We start from the raw sequence: 17,614 nt of genomic DNA, 5'->3' as shown, positions 1-17,614 counted from the left end.
CAAAATAAATGGATAAATAGATAAATACAGCTACATTAATTCATGTTCAAAAACAGGCTTTTACCATATCGAATCAGATTTGAGACATTTCTTGCTCTGTCAGAAGCTCATATGTATCACAGCGAACGCACACCAGTGTCACCACCTAGCGGTGCGAGTGAAGGACTGCAGGGATCTCCTGAGAGAACACTGGAGATCATCCTCCTCCCCCCCTGCGGTGCTCGGTGGTGGAGAGAGGAGTGTTCATGCTCGCTGTTGGAGAGAGTCCGGCCAACTGAGGTGATCTGACACACCGAGGAGGCGCAGTCAATGAGGGAGAAAACCGAGGAGTGAGCCGGCGTGTGCGCAGTCCATCCAAAAACACCCTCAGAAAGCGAGGGTGACGGGAAGGAGGGAATAAAGAATTCAGTCCACTCCCTGGTCTGACAAGGAAACCAGGCAGCAAAGATGGGGAACCGGGGGATGGAGGATCTGATTCCTCTGGTGAACCGCATGCAGGATGCCTTCTCCGCCATCGGGCAAAACGCGAACCTGGACCTGCCGCAGATCGCCGTGGTGGGCGGCCAGAGCGCAGGGAAGAGCTCGGTGCTGGAGAACTTCGTGGGCAAGTAAGTCGATTTTCCGAGCAATGCATCTTGATACGGGCTCGGTGCTTTTTCTTTTTCTTTTTTTAATTTTTCACTTTACACATTTTTTCCCATCCCCCTTCTTCTGAAGCAGGTTTACAGGCTTCTCTGAAACATATCCCCCTCCTCTTCGCCCATGTACACGACACCAAGGCGAGGAGATTATTTTGTTAGGCCTGTATAAATCCTCAGGGAAGTTTATCTGTTGACTGGTGCGTGATGCATTCAATGAAGCACACGTAGCCAGAGAAATAACTTATTCAGAGAAACAAAACCTATCTGGATATGATAAAGAATACGAAGTAAGTTATTAAAGTTAATATTTTTTGTTGCAAAAATTACACAAAGTATTGCTTTTGCAAAGACTTGAACATCTGCCACACATGCAGGGTCATGTTATAGTTGCCCCCCGTGGACAGTAGGTACAGTCACAGGCAGGTTGTTGTTATTGTGGCAGTGCCTCAGGCTGTTTAATCCTGACCAGCCAAGAGTGCAAAATGATGCTTCGCCCTGTGTGTGCTGAGGTTTCAGTCCTGGAAACTTGCACAGTTTTCTGTCTGTCATAGATGATGACGCTACAAACAAAAAAAGGGGAACAGATCAGATCTGCTATGCTGCAGTATGACCTTGCAGAGAGGGAAAGATAGAGAGAGAGAGAGAGAGGGAGAGAGAGAGAGAGAGAGAGAGAGTCCACCTGAGCTTTGAGCCCTTCCAGCTCAGCTCATCCATCTGTCTGCCAGTGCTTACTGTAAGTGAAGCTTACTGCATGCAGGCAACAACAACACAAGTGGTACTGGCTAACTTCCTTGCTTGTATTTCACTTGATCTGAAGAATTTTTGCACCCCACAGACATAAGCCTTTTGGATCCTGTGTGCAGAGTGTGTGATTCAGCAGTATTTCCTGCTTAAGCAAGGTCAGATTGTGTGTGGCTCTGAGCCAGCTCATCCCCCCACTTTAAACAAGGCCTGGGTACTCAAACACAAAATGCTTTACATCCCAGAGGACAGGCAAGGATCTATCTGTGCAGGAACTGATCATTGATTGATTCAAACTGAGCCATCACTCAATGCTACATCTCATTAAGTGTCAGCACATTTGCCATTTCTATCTGATACTTTCAATCTTTTTATATTTGCTTGGCATCTGAGTTCAGAGTTCACCACATGGCCAAAGTGCTAATCCTCAACTTAACAGGAAGAGTAGGTGAGACATGCATACGTTAACACGACAGGGTAATCTACCATGCCACTTGAGAAAGGCATATTTTTGTCAAGCTGAAGAGTTACACAACACAGCCTTTCAGGAGATTTCGAACCCTTCTCGGATTTAGCGTTTTGGCTACTGTAACAATTCTACAGTGGAATTAAATTAAAGCACTCAACTCAGTTATTTCCTTTCTTTTCCTGTAACTCTTATTTGTTTGAAGTTGTTACCTACTTAACCAACAACACAGTGTACAAATGTTGAGATTTGTCCTGAAAATTTAGGTATGCTAGTCTCTTTTCAAAAAGTTTGGAGCTGCTAGCTTCAAACAGAGCCTTAGCATATGACTCCTGTTTTTTAATACTAAGAATAAATTTAAGGCAGAAATAGCAGAGGCGCATTGTTCTTATTTCCCCACTAACTGATCTTTTTATTCTGAAATTTGGTACATAGTGCAAGTTGACCCCTAATGTGGGAGAAATTCAGGCGAGTTAGGCTATCAGCATGTAAAGTAGCCTCAAGCTGTTAGCTTCAAGCAGATTAAGGCTTTAGTGTCTTACATTTTTCTTCCACAGAAAACTAAAATAAACAGAATAAGAAATAAGAACCATCAATATGGTCTATTTTTTCCACTAACTCTTCTTCCTACCCTAAATTTGGTTCAATAGCAGCTAATCTAGACTCCAACTAGCTTCACACAGAAATTTAGCATTCTACAACTTCACATTATTTGCCTCTGACATTTTTAGATTGAAAATGAAATCAAAGGCAGAACAACTAGACTGATTCTCCATGTTTGTTCCACTCATTATTTTCTTTACTAAAATGTGATGCATGCATAGCCTTCAATTAAACCACTGAGATTTTGGCTAATGTAGCTTTGACCTAGCTTGCTAGCCCACACCTGGGATTTGGCATTTAGTTACTTCCACATTTTTTGTACACCAATACTAAAATTTAGGCATGATCCAGAGTTATCTTCTTTATCTTCTTCTTCTTCAAAAAAAATGTCTTTGCAATAATGTGGCCCTTAACCACCAAAGAAATTTTCAATACTGATACTATAGCAGGTAACGGCTCATGTAGCTTCAAGCTGCTGTCTTCAAGCTAAGCTAGCAATATTTTACTACTGTCATTTTTTAAAGTTGAAATGAAACCAAAGTCTAAAACATAAATACTTTCCTTTATTTTCCACTGTTACTTTTTTTTTTTTTTACTTAAACTTGTTGCCTACGTAACCCACAAATAAACACTGATAATCCAAAATTCAGATGTGCTAGCCTGGAAACAACTACTGTAGCCTACAGGATGTCTCAAATCACATACATCTGTTAGTACACTGTGTTTCAGTACATTTAAATGCAGTACAGAGTACTTAATCACAGCAGGTTTGTATTGTACCAAATCATGTACTACCATTTTGCATTGACAGAAAGTGACAATGGTTAACGCCTCGGTTTTCTTCTACTTCTTTTTTAAACTGCAGTTGTTTACACCCATTCGGCAATTTTAACCAAAATTTTACATCCGTATACACTAACTATTAAATTTATGTAACTTCAGTTTTATGTTTACATTATTCACTTGAATTTAAAGAACTTATTTTGCCTTTAATGCCTTTTTCTTGATTGAAATGTGCTGCTGTTGCTAATGACATGTTAGCTTGCTAGCTAGGAATGCTAAAATTTGCTAGCCCTTTTGCATGCTAACAGTAGCATCAATGTAACCTCAAATCATATACTTTTGTACTAAATACTGAACATTTTGAGTTCATAAGTACACATAGTGCATTCACACTGAGAATTATACTCTAATGCAGTGTACTACTGGTGCACTCAAAACCATGCAAGAATTGAGTGTGGAAAAATGGACATTTTGCACCCTCAATGAACGCTATATTGGTAAGATAGCAGATATGGTACTGTTAGCAAGCTAGTACGCTAGCTAACGCCAGCATCCATTAGCTAGCTAGCATGTTAGCTAACCAGTATTAGCAACAGCAGCAGATTTCAATCAAGAAAAAGGCATTTGAGGCAGAATAAGTCAATTTTCTTATAGTGAATAATGTTGAAATAAGTCATATAAATCTAATTGTGAATGAAAATAGCCATCAAGTTTTGATTATAGTCACCTAATGTCTATTTATAACTTGCTGTAGAAGTAGAAGAAAACAAGCAGTTAAACCTCTGTCTCTTCATGTAAGTGCAAAACCGTAACACAGATTTTGAGACAATACAAACGTGCTGTGATTAAGTGCTCTGTACTGTATTTACTTGTACTGTAATACACTATACTAACAGAATAATGTGATATGAGACACACTGCATATCTGCAACATCACTATTTATGCACTTATGCACTCTTGAGTATTAAGTATTTAGTACAAAGATATGCGATTTGGGATACACTGGTAGTCTCAGAATGCTAGCTTTGCAATGAATAATGGATGGACATTGTTTGATTTTTCCTCTGTCTTATTCTGTACCTTCATTAAATTTTTTTTTTTATCCTAATCTGACTCTGGCTCTACTGACATCTCTTGAGACAGTATTTTTTTTAATATAGCATAGTGTCGCCTAAAGCAAAATGTCCTTATATCACTGTTCATTCCCCTAAAACTTTTTAAGCACCTGCTTGATTTTAAATAAATCATAATAAAATAGAAAGTGACATAAGGATACTTAGGTATTTATCCCCTTGAACAGCCTACAATTAAGATATTTTTGAGAATTGTTGACAGCATCTGTTGTTTTTGTCACTTGTATCTCTTCCTTCCTTCCTCTTTGATAAAGCAAGAGTTTTTTTTGTGTCATTTCTATTAAAACAATCTCCCTACTCTGATGAGCAGGGCTAGATTTACTGCAATCACTCAGCTGTAGCCATAGAAACAGCTTGTGCCTAATTACGCCGCCTCACCCGAGGGACCCATGGTTCAGCCCATCCTGACAGGAGACAGACAAAGAAAAAATGGAACATTATTACACTGAATAAAGGCAACATTTTAGTGTAATAAAGATGTCAGATGGTTTGTTTATACATGCCAGTTAAAGCTGCACTCCCTGCCATCTCATTACAGCGAACAGATTGCTCAGCATCATCCTGTCATGCAGCGCTCGTGTGTGTGTGTTAATCTATGCAGCTGTGGTGACGTCGCTCAGGTCCTCCCCCCCAGTGCTCCCATTGTGTTGTGTGGCTTATCTCCCAGCAGCAACACACCCTACAACACTTTTGCATTGTGTGTTTGGATGTCACAGTGCTCTTTTTCTATAGCTTCATCCTCCTCCCTTGCACTCTTGTTCAGAAACCCACTCAGAAACCAATTTAATGTGATGTTCTCTATCAGAGCAGTAATCGTTCTGGCTGTTATTAAGCTGCTTCCCTTTTAATTCTTTTTACTTTTAATAGAAACTGCCAGCAATGCTGCAAAATTTGGCAGTAATATTGGAGTGATTATTTTGCTCACAGAGCTCAGGTTTGGCTTTTTTCTTTCTTCATTTGCAGCTTACAGTTAACACAAACCATTAGTATCCAGTTAAATGACAATAACAAAGATAAATGACCTAATCAAACCTATCTTACCTGCGGGAAAGTTGATGCTTTCTCTTATTTTATCTTTTATAGACATCAAGAAGGTGTCTGCATTTTGATGAAAGGGTTAAGGCAAAAACCAGCAACCACAGGCTTGATTTATTTGTTGCTGAGAAGAGTTCACTTTCCCTCCAGACTCCGATAGTTAGCCGTGACACCTTTACCCTCAGAGGAATTAGATTTTGATGCCTGGTAGGTGGGCCTCAGGGACAAGGACACCCAATGTGCAGAGATATGCTGTGCTAATAGCATGAGAGAACATCTGAGGACACTAATCAAATTGATCTCTTTCCCCCTGTATCGTCCTTCAGGCATTTTGTTGATCCTCCTTTCATCAGTTGTCCTCACAGACAGGCTGTTCAGCGTTCTCATCCCAGACTTTTCTGTCTCATTCAGTTTAGACTTGCCTCAAAGCGGCTTTTTTTCTGATAAAAATGAAAGTTTTTAACTACAAGGCAAAAGCAGTGAGGTTAAACGGTGATGGCGGGATCTATCTGATATAATATTACAGTGGCGAAGAAAATATTTGGTGCACGAGGACTGTATTTATCCTATTTCCTAGGTTGATTTGCAGCTTTTCCTTTTTTCGGGGAGATTCATTAGACTTGATAATGCTATAAAATATCAAGGTGTTTGTTATTTTTAGGCCTGCAACAAAACTTTTTTTTGCTTTGAATAATTGGATTTGTATCTGTTAAATCCATAAAATAACAGGAGCCTCTTTACTGATTTCAAGTACTGCCATATCATTACAAGTTTGGGTTGGATATAAGCCTGCACAGCTGAGATAACAAGTACCTACCGTTTAGTTGTGAAGCATACAAGTTTAAGAGCTTGCCATGGCTGCACCCTTTGAGTAAAAGTTGAGGGATTTTTCATCATTGAGGTCTTCTTTTTTTTTGCTGTAAACCAACATTTAGCCAGACTGGATGGGTACCATTGTAGGACATAATCCTAGAATAACCCTGTAAAAGGCCAGAAATACCCCCACTAAATTTTACTATCTTTTTGATGAACTTCCTGAGTGGGTTTCACCACAATGGCAGTAAACTTTTTTTTAAGTCTCAGTGCTGGATACACCTACCAAAACTTTTCTAGGTGATGTCTGTGTAGGTTCTTATTCATCCAGGTCATGGTTATCCAAACATCTGTCAAGGGGCTGACTGGACTTGACTGAGGCTCTTGAAAATGTTGAGCCTCTCCTCCAAAAGGCTTCTTCAGTTCTTATATAGGTGACACCTACTCAAGGGACTGTCTTTTATAATATGTATATTTTTAGCCTATATTTATAGAGGACAGTGGATAGAGTTGGAAAAAGGGATGAGAGTGGGGAAGAGACATGTGGATAAGAAGCCACAGGCTAGACTTGAACCCGGGTGGCCCACATACATGGGGCGTCCCATAGCCACCAGGCCATTTGCATCATTTTAAAAGTGTTCCACATCCATATCTGAGAAAAAATAAACCATAAAATCTTTCACCAAACCTGATGCACGTGGCAAATTTCCTGACTTCTGGAGCCTGTCTAGATACTCCAAAGTCCAGCCAAATATATGAAATGATAATAAACTTGGGTTCCAATAGGGCTCTTGCACTATTTGGTGCTTGAGGCCCTAATTAAGTGTATAACTGTCAGAAAATTTTAAAAAATTACTTTAAAATGAAGCCAGAAACACCAAAGCCACTCCAACACAGTAAAATTTATCTAAAATATATCAGATCTAAAATTGTGACAGTTTTCGATACTTCAACACTTTTTCATTACCACAGGATTCATAGTCAAGCAGTTTCTGTTAATTTATTGGTCAGTAGTTTCAAAAAGGGCCCAGAATTTAAAAGCTGCTTTTACTTCATAAGACAGGTGTGTAGGAGAGAAATACATCCATCAAAAATTGAAGGCAAACTTTTGCACAATGTCTAAGTTGCACAGAAACATTGCTCTATTCAATTTAGTGCATTTTACCTTTAATTTAAGACTTAAAATCAAGTAATGACCCGATATCTGGTGTCATTTTTTGTTGCCATATCAAAACAGGTATTTATATCATGTGAAATTTATAAATAACATATAAAAATGTATATTTTCTGTTGTGACATCCCTTAGAGTAATTAGAGTATAATTAGACATGTTTATATCTGATGCAATTATGAATTAATAGACGCCTCCTTCTGAACTATATCTACTAAATCTGCAGTCATAGGTCAAGCATCATTCTTAGTTAGATCCACTGGTCTGCATGCGATTCAACAGTAAATAAGACATTTCCACAATCTAAATCAGAGCACAACCCCCTGTTTCCCATCTGCATCTGTCACCCACTGTGTAATTTACTCTCCCTTGAGTCTAATTACCCAGAAACATAGCAGGGAGTGTCAGTGGTCTCCAGTGCCTTAAACAGCCTGTTTAGGTGGAGTTGGACGTAGGGATATAAGGTCATCTGTTGACCTTAAATAAATGTAACGTTTATTGTCACATTTATTTTTGAGTGGAGTGAAATAATTGCACCAGTAGTGTTGAAAGCAGGCCAAAATTAAGTTTAGAAGCTTAATGTCTGCACATTTCTACTTAATACAAAAGCCCTAAATTGACCTGTATCAGCAAATTTGATTAACCCTCAATTTCTTGTGATAAAGAGTATCTTTGAGTTGTTTTCTCAACATCTTGACTCATTCATCTTATTATCTTGGGATTACAGCACTGATTTGCCCGTGAAAACAACTTAATTTCAGCTGTTTACAGATATAATTTACTAATCCCTCAATGGGATTAGCTATTACTGTCCCATTTTACTTGACATATTAAGAAATTCACTGGAAATATCTGTAAAACCTGTGTCATTATCCCAAAGTTGAAATTAGATAAGTCATGTGCTGGGAAAACCACCAAAATATAGTTATTGTCACAGGTAAACTGAGCAAAATAAGTCGTAGCTTCTGAAAATCATAGATTTTTTTCTTTAAAAATGCTTTTATGAATAAATATAGTATGCTACAGTACCCACTTATATATTCTAACACCCTGATTATGGCAAAAGGAAACAAAGCTTTTTATTTCATTTTTTTTTCCTATTCATTTTTCTGAAGTTAAACGTTTTGTCAGTTTGACTCATTAGACACTAGAAGTAAAGAGAGGTTGGAATCCACCAAATTTCTGCAGTAAACAGTTTTCATGAGGCTTTTATTCAGCAGGCATAATTCATATTTAATGAGCCTCTTCCTATTGCATGCAGCGAAGTAAGGATGATAATTATAAAAGCATAATGTGTTATCACAGCTTCATGTTTTTGTACAGAGACAATTCAGCACCACGGACAGCTCCTTTAAAAACTGCTAATCCTAAATCAGCACCGCAGCTGCCTCTATAAAAACACAACCAACAAATTCTGAATAAAAGATAATGGACATGGAAGGCATTTTTAACATCTACATTAAAAAGAGAATTGATTAAATATGTGGGAATATTGGCCTTCCTGTTTGTATCAAATGTTTGCAGTGCTATGTTGTTGGTACTCCAGAGGATTGCCTTGAGACTGCGAGCACAAAATAATTTATGGTTGTCAGGTGTTTGCAGAATTTAGGGTCAGTCTTAGTGCTGACACTGGCCTACAAAAAACAAGCTTTCTGACATTTTCCTGGGATGCCTCTGCAATTTGTTATAAGTACAGGCCACTAGTGCAACCCAGGAACATTAAACCCCAACAACGTAGACGTTATTCATCGTCTGCTGTCTTCACCATTTCCAACCCCCACTCAGAGATTAAGTCAATGATATATAGCTGGATTCGTGTATTACATAACACAGATGAGGCCGTAGGCATTACGACGGGTAGCAGCAGCTTCATTCATGTGAAAGATGAGGACAGTAAAGTGCTCCGGTAAAGCCTTTATGCCTTTCAGTAAAAAAGCAGGAGCAGGAGGAGGAGGGCAGTGGAGTAGGAAGATGCTGCATAAGGAAATACAATCAGGAGTAAAAGTTCATTCTCCAGTAAACACTGAAAGGATCTGGCTGTTTTTCGGGTTATAGAGTGACAGAGGACATAGTAGTCTTTTTCAGAGGTCTTTAGATCTAAGGGAGATTAGCAATGACAACATTTTGTTTGAAATTTTAGTGGAGCTAAGTAAATAATAGGTAAGCTAAACATACATGGCTGACAATTTGTCCAAGAATGTTGTGTTTTCTTCTTTGGTTGTTTGGTGCTATTGCAAGTTTTTGCTCAATTTTTACAATTCTAAATGTATTTGCAGTTCTTTCAGTGAAGGTTCTCTGAAAATACAACTAAAACATCTCGTAAACCAAACATTTTAGAAGGAAGTAATATTCCGCTTTGAATGGCTCCACTTTGTCATTTTTTCTGCTATGTTTGCCACCATTTATAGTAGGCCAACTACACATTCAGAGGGTTTTGATTACCAGTTTAGTTGTTCAGTCTTAACTGTCAGAAAACAATGAAATTGGTAAATGGACTTGAGCTTGTATAACTTTTCTAGTCTTCCAAACAAGTCTGAAATGCCTTTACGATGCAGATCTTACTGAGCCATTCACACCGCATTTACACAGTGTTGGTGGAGGCTGCTATGTGAATTGGCCTTTAGTATTAACTAATCCCATTCACACAACACTGACGGAGCAGTGGGAGCATTTAAGGGTCAAGTGTCTTGCCCAACGACACATTGGCATGTGGCTGCAGCAGTTAGGAATCGAGCCCTGAGCTTCCGGTTTAGGGATGACCAACTCTGCTGATCCACAGCTGCCCAAAGGCTAATGTGTAACTCAAAGAACAATCTTAAAGTCCCTGTAAAGTGATTAAAAAAAATCTGTTTTAGTTTTGTTGTATGACAGGCCACTGTGTTATGAACCACCAGGTCAAATTTAATGCATGAAAAACATCTCTAAGTTTATGAAATTGAGCTTCAAAATTATGAAAAACGATGCAGTAAAATCTGCTCTAGGAGGGTTTTTGTTATGACAATTGAATGAACTGAGGCCACGCCCACTCAGGAGAAATACAGTCCTCTCAACTTTTAAAAAATGCTTCTGATCAGAGTGCAGCTGCCTGGCTTTGCAAGAGCAGAGAGACAGAAGTTGGGGATTACATTTACTGTTTTCTGGTACAAATCTCTCCATTATGATACTTTTAATGACCCGTAGCCCAATAGATTTGAGAAATTACCTCATAATGAACAAACACAGTGTGTAGCTGGCTGTTGATTTTCAATGGCAGTGACATCAGCTAACAACACACTATATTGAGATGAACTGCTTGGTGATTTTATATCATTGTAGCGTTAGGGAGTCGGGGTAATATCCCATCAAGACCAGTGATGTCATGGACTCATGGTGAACAACTTAACAGGGTCTGTACAGGAATTCAAGTTGTTTTCACAGTACATTTGCCATCATTATGCCGTGAGACATTCACAGTGATACACATATTACATGTCCCCATCTTTCAGTTCATGTTTTGTTTCTCTGGAGGCCACAACAGGGGCTCACATCATCCCCCCATTAAGCCTCTGAGGTGATTATTTATTACTAGTGCTGCAAAAATAACACAATAATATAAATAGCTAAGGAAAAACAATGATTATGAGTGTGTACTTTCTGTGAAAATTCCTTTTACAACCCCTTTCCATAGAAAACCGTATATGATAACCTTGCAAAGCAGATCTATTGGCTAGGTTCCATGTATGTCATCAGGGAAATCCATCTTGCAAAGCTCCAATCTGGAACAGTTGTTCCAAGTCTGACCAATCAGCATTATTACAGGAGAATGAGGTGGTCGCTACTCGCAGGGTTTAGTTGTTCTGGAAGCCAATAGCAATGACAGCCAGTGGTGTGGTGAAAAGCTTGAAAGTAGCTATAGCAGGAGTTTTATCAGAAGTGGAATACATTTCTTTATTAAAACAAGAGCAAAGAGCCTCACTGAAAGCTCCTCTTGGGGAAGAAGATGTTTTTACACTTCTCTAGACCAGCCTCTGCATGTGTTTTATCCACTAATAAGCTCAGCTGTTTGAAAACTATGATAGTTCCAGCCCAGCCTCCAATCACCTTTGAGGATTGTTTGAAAAATTCCTGCCCTCCCCAAATATTTTGTATTGGAGGTTTCCCAGATGAATTTTAAAGATATCTATGCAATGGAGTAGATCAGCAATTTATAAAATACTCAGACCAGCCAGTCAGACACTAACAACTATGGCACATTCAAAGTCATTTAAATCACCATTGTGATGCTCAGTGGGAACTTCAGCACATCATTTTGACCATGTATACATACCCTAAAGCACTGATTGCTGCCATATGACTGGCTTAGTAGATATTTGTGTTATTAAGCAGTTGAACAGGTATGCTTAATGAAATGGCCACTGAGTTTATCCTATGAAATAACGGTTAAATTTCCCTCTGTAGTTAGCTGGTATAAAAGACAAAAGCCTGACAGTGGTGAAGATAGAAGCAGGCAATTGTTTGGCATTTTTTCTGTCAAAAAAGCTGCAGATTGTTTTTTCTGCTATGGAAAAATGATTGTACTAAATTATAAAATCCTTGTATGAGGTCACATCATGGTGGTTGATCAACATCTATTAGACTCATAAAATAAGCTGCCACTATTACAGTTATTGCTATTAAAATGACTTTCAAAGAGTTATGTAATTAAAAACCTGCAGTGTGTCTGACCACAGGAAGAGAGAGGAAGCACTCAGAGGAGGAAGAGAGGCGAGCGTTTGTCCCGATACAGAGGATTAACTCTAATCTCTGTTTGGGCCGCAGTTTACCTGTAACACATTCTCCCATTGGCTACCGTCTAATCTGGATGTCCACCATCCAGCAACCTGCCGTTTCATTGGCTATCTGACAACTGTTGCTTTCAGCAGTAAGTGTATGTGTGGGAGTGAACTCATCACCAAAAGGCAGACTCATTCACTGACAGGAAGAATCACTGCTTGGTTTTGCCTCTTCACTGCTGTGAGGCTGGGGTGTTAGAACAGGATAAGAGGATTGTTTGCATATGAAGAGACTGACAGAGAAGGGTGTTGAGTTTGAGTTGTAATATTTATGACATGATTTGACCAAGTGAGTCACATTGGTGGGGAAATCTGTCAAAGCAGCATTTTTTTAAATTAGAGAACCATGGCAGGAGTGATGCAATAATTGTACCACATAAGTCAGGATGAGGATATATTGCCGTATCAATATTTTGTCCCACCCTTAATCAATAGTTTAATTATACTGCAGTTGGCAGGAAAATACACTTTTTTTTCTGCAGAGGGGGGCTGAAAAGGTGTATGTGTGTTACCTAGTGCTAAACAATATCAGGCTGTGCAGTTGCATCATCACATTAAAGGCTGCAATTATTGTGTTAAGTAGTACTTGAAAGGTTCACAAAAATGAGTGCAGAAAGGCCTTTATGTTTACAACAGTGCCTTTATTGCACTTTGTAGGAGTGCCTTTATTTTCTGAAAAGGAAAAACTTTTAGTTTTTGGAAAATATTAACTTATTTTGAAAAGAGAGCTGTAAAAACATAGAGTTTTGTATTCTTTTAATGCTACTTAATATTTGAATTTAGAAATATACACTTTAAAAGTATCATTATTCATTGATTTTCCTTCATAAGTAAGTGAATAGACTTGTGATAGCATCTACATATCATATCTAGGGCTGTTAAAAGATAAAAATCGATAGATAGATAGATAGATAGATAGATAGATAGATAGATAGATAGATAGATAGTATATGCTAAGTGCACTTATAGGTAAGTGCATGCTGAAGGTATATTCATCTCTCCTTGAGTCTCCATCACTGTCTGTACTTCTTTTCCTGTTCCAGTTCTCTTGTGTCTTTCCTGTGTGCAGGACTGTGTCTGTGCTTTTTGGCAGACACATGAGCGTTTGTTTTCATTCGCCTGCCTTATCATGTGGGGATGAAAACACAGGAGGGGGTGGGGGCAGCAGGAGGTGCTCTTTCCCTCTCAGCAGGATTAGGTATATGATGAGTGAACACTACTGTCACATCTTTTTCCCTGTTATGGTGTTTTAGAGGGCAGGATGTACATGAAAACATACAGTAGGGCTGTGTGTAGTGTGTGTGTTCGGGGGATTCTTGTTGAGACGGTTTGATGGGAGGATGAAGAGGAGTAAAGTGAGAAAACCTGCAGTTTAAGCCATCTGTCTGCTCTGAAAAGACGTCCAAGTGGGAGAGAGGGACGGCCCACCAACACAAATACACATCAGTGTGCACACTGGCAGGCAGGTAGACTAGCAGATGGACAGACACAATTAAAAGCCAACAGAGAAGGATTAGTATTGATTCAATGCACAAAAACTAGACACTCTGTTGTTGCTTTTGTTAATGTGGCAGGTGCAGAAATTTGGCAAATATTAGCTATGACATTTTAGGCCTATCGTATCAATCACACATTCAAAGGTTGTTTCTCATGCAGAACGTGTCATAATGCAAAGTCAGAAAATGAAAAGAGAGACTTCTCTAACAGACTAACTCAACAAGATACAGGAAAATGTAGCTTAACAGTGTTCACCCACTTTTTCTCTGGTTCTGGAAGTAAAATTCACCATTCAAATCCCCCATAGCCATTTTTAAAAATAATTATTGCAGAGATAAAGTCAAAAGTTCAAGACTGTACACATATTTCTCTATGAGACTGAAGTAACTATGTGTCCCACAATCCATTGTGATTCATTTTGTTTGTTAGCATAGTTTTTCAAGCTTTAAAACCACATAAGTACCTCTTATCAGTGCTTTATTGCATTGTTTACATTTTAAATTATAATACTTTAATATATCCTAGTTTGCAAAAATTTGGCCTCATACTATGGCAGCATGCATCTATCGGTCAACAGTTTTCATTCGTGGGCATAGTAGAAATTTCCATGGTTACCAGAGACCCCACTAATCAGAAATGTCACTGTGACACTCTAAGATTGTGGGTATTTGAATAAACTGTGTTTTTTCTTGAAAAGAAGTTATCTTACTTATTATCCAAGTCTAACTTGGGTAGTGTTGCTCTATTTGAACCAATTAATCAAAATATATGTATATTGCAATACTCCTGTTAACCAGGAGATGGTGCCATTTACCTTTGGCTTCTTTTATCTGACAACAGTTGCTGAAGAATACATGTGTCAAAAAATTAAAAAGGATATTGTTTTTATGTTATTCTGTGAGAAAAATGTAAGATAAAATAACCTACTTCTAAAATGACTTGAATCTTTTTTTATTGAGTTAACTGTAGATGACTATTTGCCTGGCAACAAGCTAAGATTTCCCTCTTCTAAGAGGAATGCCAAAGTGGTTAAGATATTCTCTTAATCTTTAAATGTATTGTTTTAATCAGTGCTTTTTAAAACAAGCAAGAAATGGTAAAGAAAGATATTTTTAGCGCAAGCTGAGCTACTGAGCTAAGTGTTAACTGCTGTTTTCTGTCTTTATGCTAAGCTAAGCTAACTGGCGTCTAGCTCCAGTTGTATGCTTAACAGCTCACAATAATAAAAGTGGTATCAGTTTTCCAAAATACGCTCTTGGTAAGAAATAATTGTTTCCAAATAAGTTAAACTGTCGTTCTAAAACTAGAATATTTAACATAATGGTGTAAGACCTAAACTGTCCTGTAACTTCCTGCCAGTTACTAGCTTACTTAGAAGCAATGTACCAAAAACTCACCTAAATATTAATGGAATTTGTTTAAACTTTTTTTTTTATATGTATAGAACAGATAACACAGTCTGTCAATTGGTGAGCCTTTGGAGCAGATAAGCATTTCTTTTTTTTTCACCTTTTAGCAGAGTCAGGCTAACTGAACCTGTCCAGTTCTATGCTAGGCTAACTGGTTGTTAGCTCCAGCTTGATACTCTATATCTCACAGACATTACAGTGTTATCAAATTTTTTCCTCTTAACAAAGGTAAAAAATAAGGTAAGAGGTCCCTTAGATGTTTAACTCATTGAGTGCCAGCCCTTTTATAAAATGGAAAGTGGCTTGTGCCAGCGTTTTTGGCCATTTTGAGTCATCTTTCGAGACCCACAGAATATTTTGTACTATGATTCTGAAAACACCAAATAGCTCAAATGAAAGAAGAACCTCTCTATTTCATCATGGGAAAAAAACGTTTGTTTGTAGCTTGTTCCGTTCTTGGTTTATCTTGAGTTGAATAGAGGCTAGTTTCACCAAAAAGACCACTTTTTTCTAGAAAGCTGAGAAAAATGCATTTTTTGTGAAAGAGAGTCTGTCAAGCAGAACAGTGATTTGAATGTTATATTTTTGCCTTCAATAACGTAAAAGACATCTGAAAATTGTATTGCAAATGTTATTTTATTGTAAAATAAATAACAATGCTTCCAGTCACTGTCATGCCATTCACACTCTGGAACTGGACGGCCTCCACGGGACCTCCCTATACGCCCATGTCCTCTCCTGCTTGTCCTGTAGTGTTCTGACTACGTATCCCAGAAGCCCCAAAATTACTCACAGGGAGCGTGAGAGCGCCCCCTTGTGCCAGCCGCCGAAAAAACACTTTGACATATATATATATATATATATATATATAGATATACATCAATGGCACTCAAGCGTTGTTTTATAAATGACATATATATATGTCAATGGCAATCAATGAGTTAACTAGATGCTAGAACAATGGTATTGATGCAAACATTTTTCATAAAAGCTCGTTCTCATGTTTAAGTTGAGTCACAGTTTGGAGAAAAGCAGTCTGGCCTTGTTAAACTCTCAGCTCAGGACGTGTGGATCCAAACTGCCCCAGGCTTTGCTTTAGGAGCCTCATGTATGTCTAATTAATTTTTACTGGTAAAGACTCCCTCCATCAATATTTATGATTCTTCTAATTTGACTACATTTACATTTATTCTTGATCTTTGGAAGGGCTAAACATTTTTCTTTTTGCTAACTCTGTCACTTAAAAGTATGTTAAATCTTTTAACATCTAGCAAGGCAAGCCAATAGGTTCAACATTAGAATTAAGAATGAACACAACAACGCAAGGCTGGAAAAGCCCCTTGTTTGTGTAAACACACTATCTCACAGACAGTCACACTACACATCACTGAATAGGAACGGTCCAGTCAGCTGGTTGGGGAGCACACAGTGCCAGTGGCGAGCTGACGCTGATGTTGCATAAGCAGCTGAACGCACCCTGGAAGAAAACAGTGTGTTTTGTGTGTGAAAAAAAAACAGCAATGTAAAAACATATTGGCAGGCAGTCATGTGTGTTGACACACGCTGTCATGTGTAAACAAAGTTCTCTCCTCAGATACTTCAGGACAGTGTTTCAGTCATTTACAGATGCAAACATTTGCATTAGATTAGCATAGTTGGAAAGCAAGTGGTGGATGTTTCAAAGCTTCTGTGAGGAACTTTTGGTTTACTTTGTAGGTTGCCTAGTGGAAAAAGCAGTCCCTATGTACTGCTGATATTCTCAAATGCACAAAAGTAAGCAGTGTATCCGGCAACATCAGTAATCAAAGTGTGTTTCTTCAGCATGCTGTGAATTGCTTTGCCTGACTCCTACCACATGGCAGTAAAGTTACTTGAATAAAAAATAACAATAAAGTCATAATCAGTCTTGTCACTGATGATCTTGTTCTCTTTTGTGGGTCATAAAGAGACATCAGTGTTAATATCAGTCTGTTTCATAACAAGTTAAAATCTCCTAACAGGAGCTTTAAGTATTTTGGTTGTTAGAAGAGGGAAATATATTAGATTACAATAAGAACATTATCTGTGCTGCCAGCCTAGAGTTTACTTAATCTTCAAAAAAATAAAAGGATTACTTACTAAAGAAATGAATCCAAAAGGGAGTTAATTTTTTGGAGGCTTCCAGTTTTCATTTTTTTCTTCCTGGAGCCAGTAATGTGTCTTAGCTACACAAATGTTCTGAAACGTTTGGAGCTTTTGTCCTACTGATGATGCCAATTTTCTTTTTCGTTCATAGATTTAGCTCTGCTAGTCTCCAAAATCCATGAAATTGTTTAAAATGTCGTTTTATTCATTGGTTGTATCAATTAACATTTTTAAAACTTACTGTTCTTTACAGAAAAAAGTTAATGCAAAGTTTTACTCCTTGTGTCACAGTTCTTTCTATTATAACATAATTCAAGTCCCAACCATGCCCTTTTTATTCACCCCCACAAGTCAACCAATGGCCAGCAAGCGCCAGGACATCACAG

At 38.2% G+C, this 17,614-nt stretch overlaps 1 protein-coding gene across 1 annotated transcript in view; it reads left to right on the top strand.

Annotated features, from left to right (window-relative positions):
• The first annotated feature begins 250 nt into the window (after positions 1 to 250).
• Positions 251 to 17,614, top strand: part of dnm1a (dynamin 1a) — an 88,976-nt gene continuing 71,612 nt past the window's right edge. The window contains exon 1 of the mRNA XM_041811674.1: positions 251 to 608. Coding sequence (XP_041667608.1) covers positions 448 to 608 — 161 coding nt within the window. The 5' untranslated portion in view covers positions 251 to 447. The remainder of the gene's footprint in view (positions 609 to 17,614) is intronic.

This window comes from Cheilinus undulatus, linkage group 17 (assembly GCF_018320785.1).
Source record: "Cheilinus undulatus linkage group 17, ASM1832078v1, whole genome shotgun sequence".
Classification (NCBI taxonomy): Eukaryota; Metazoa; Chordata; class Actinopteri; order Labriformes; family Labridae; genus Cheilinus; species Cheilinus undulatus.
This window is presented reverse-complemented; position numbering and strand designations above follow the sequence as displayed.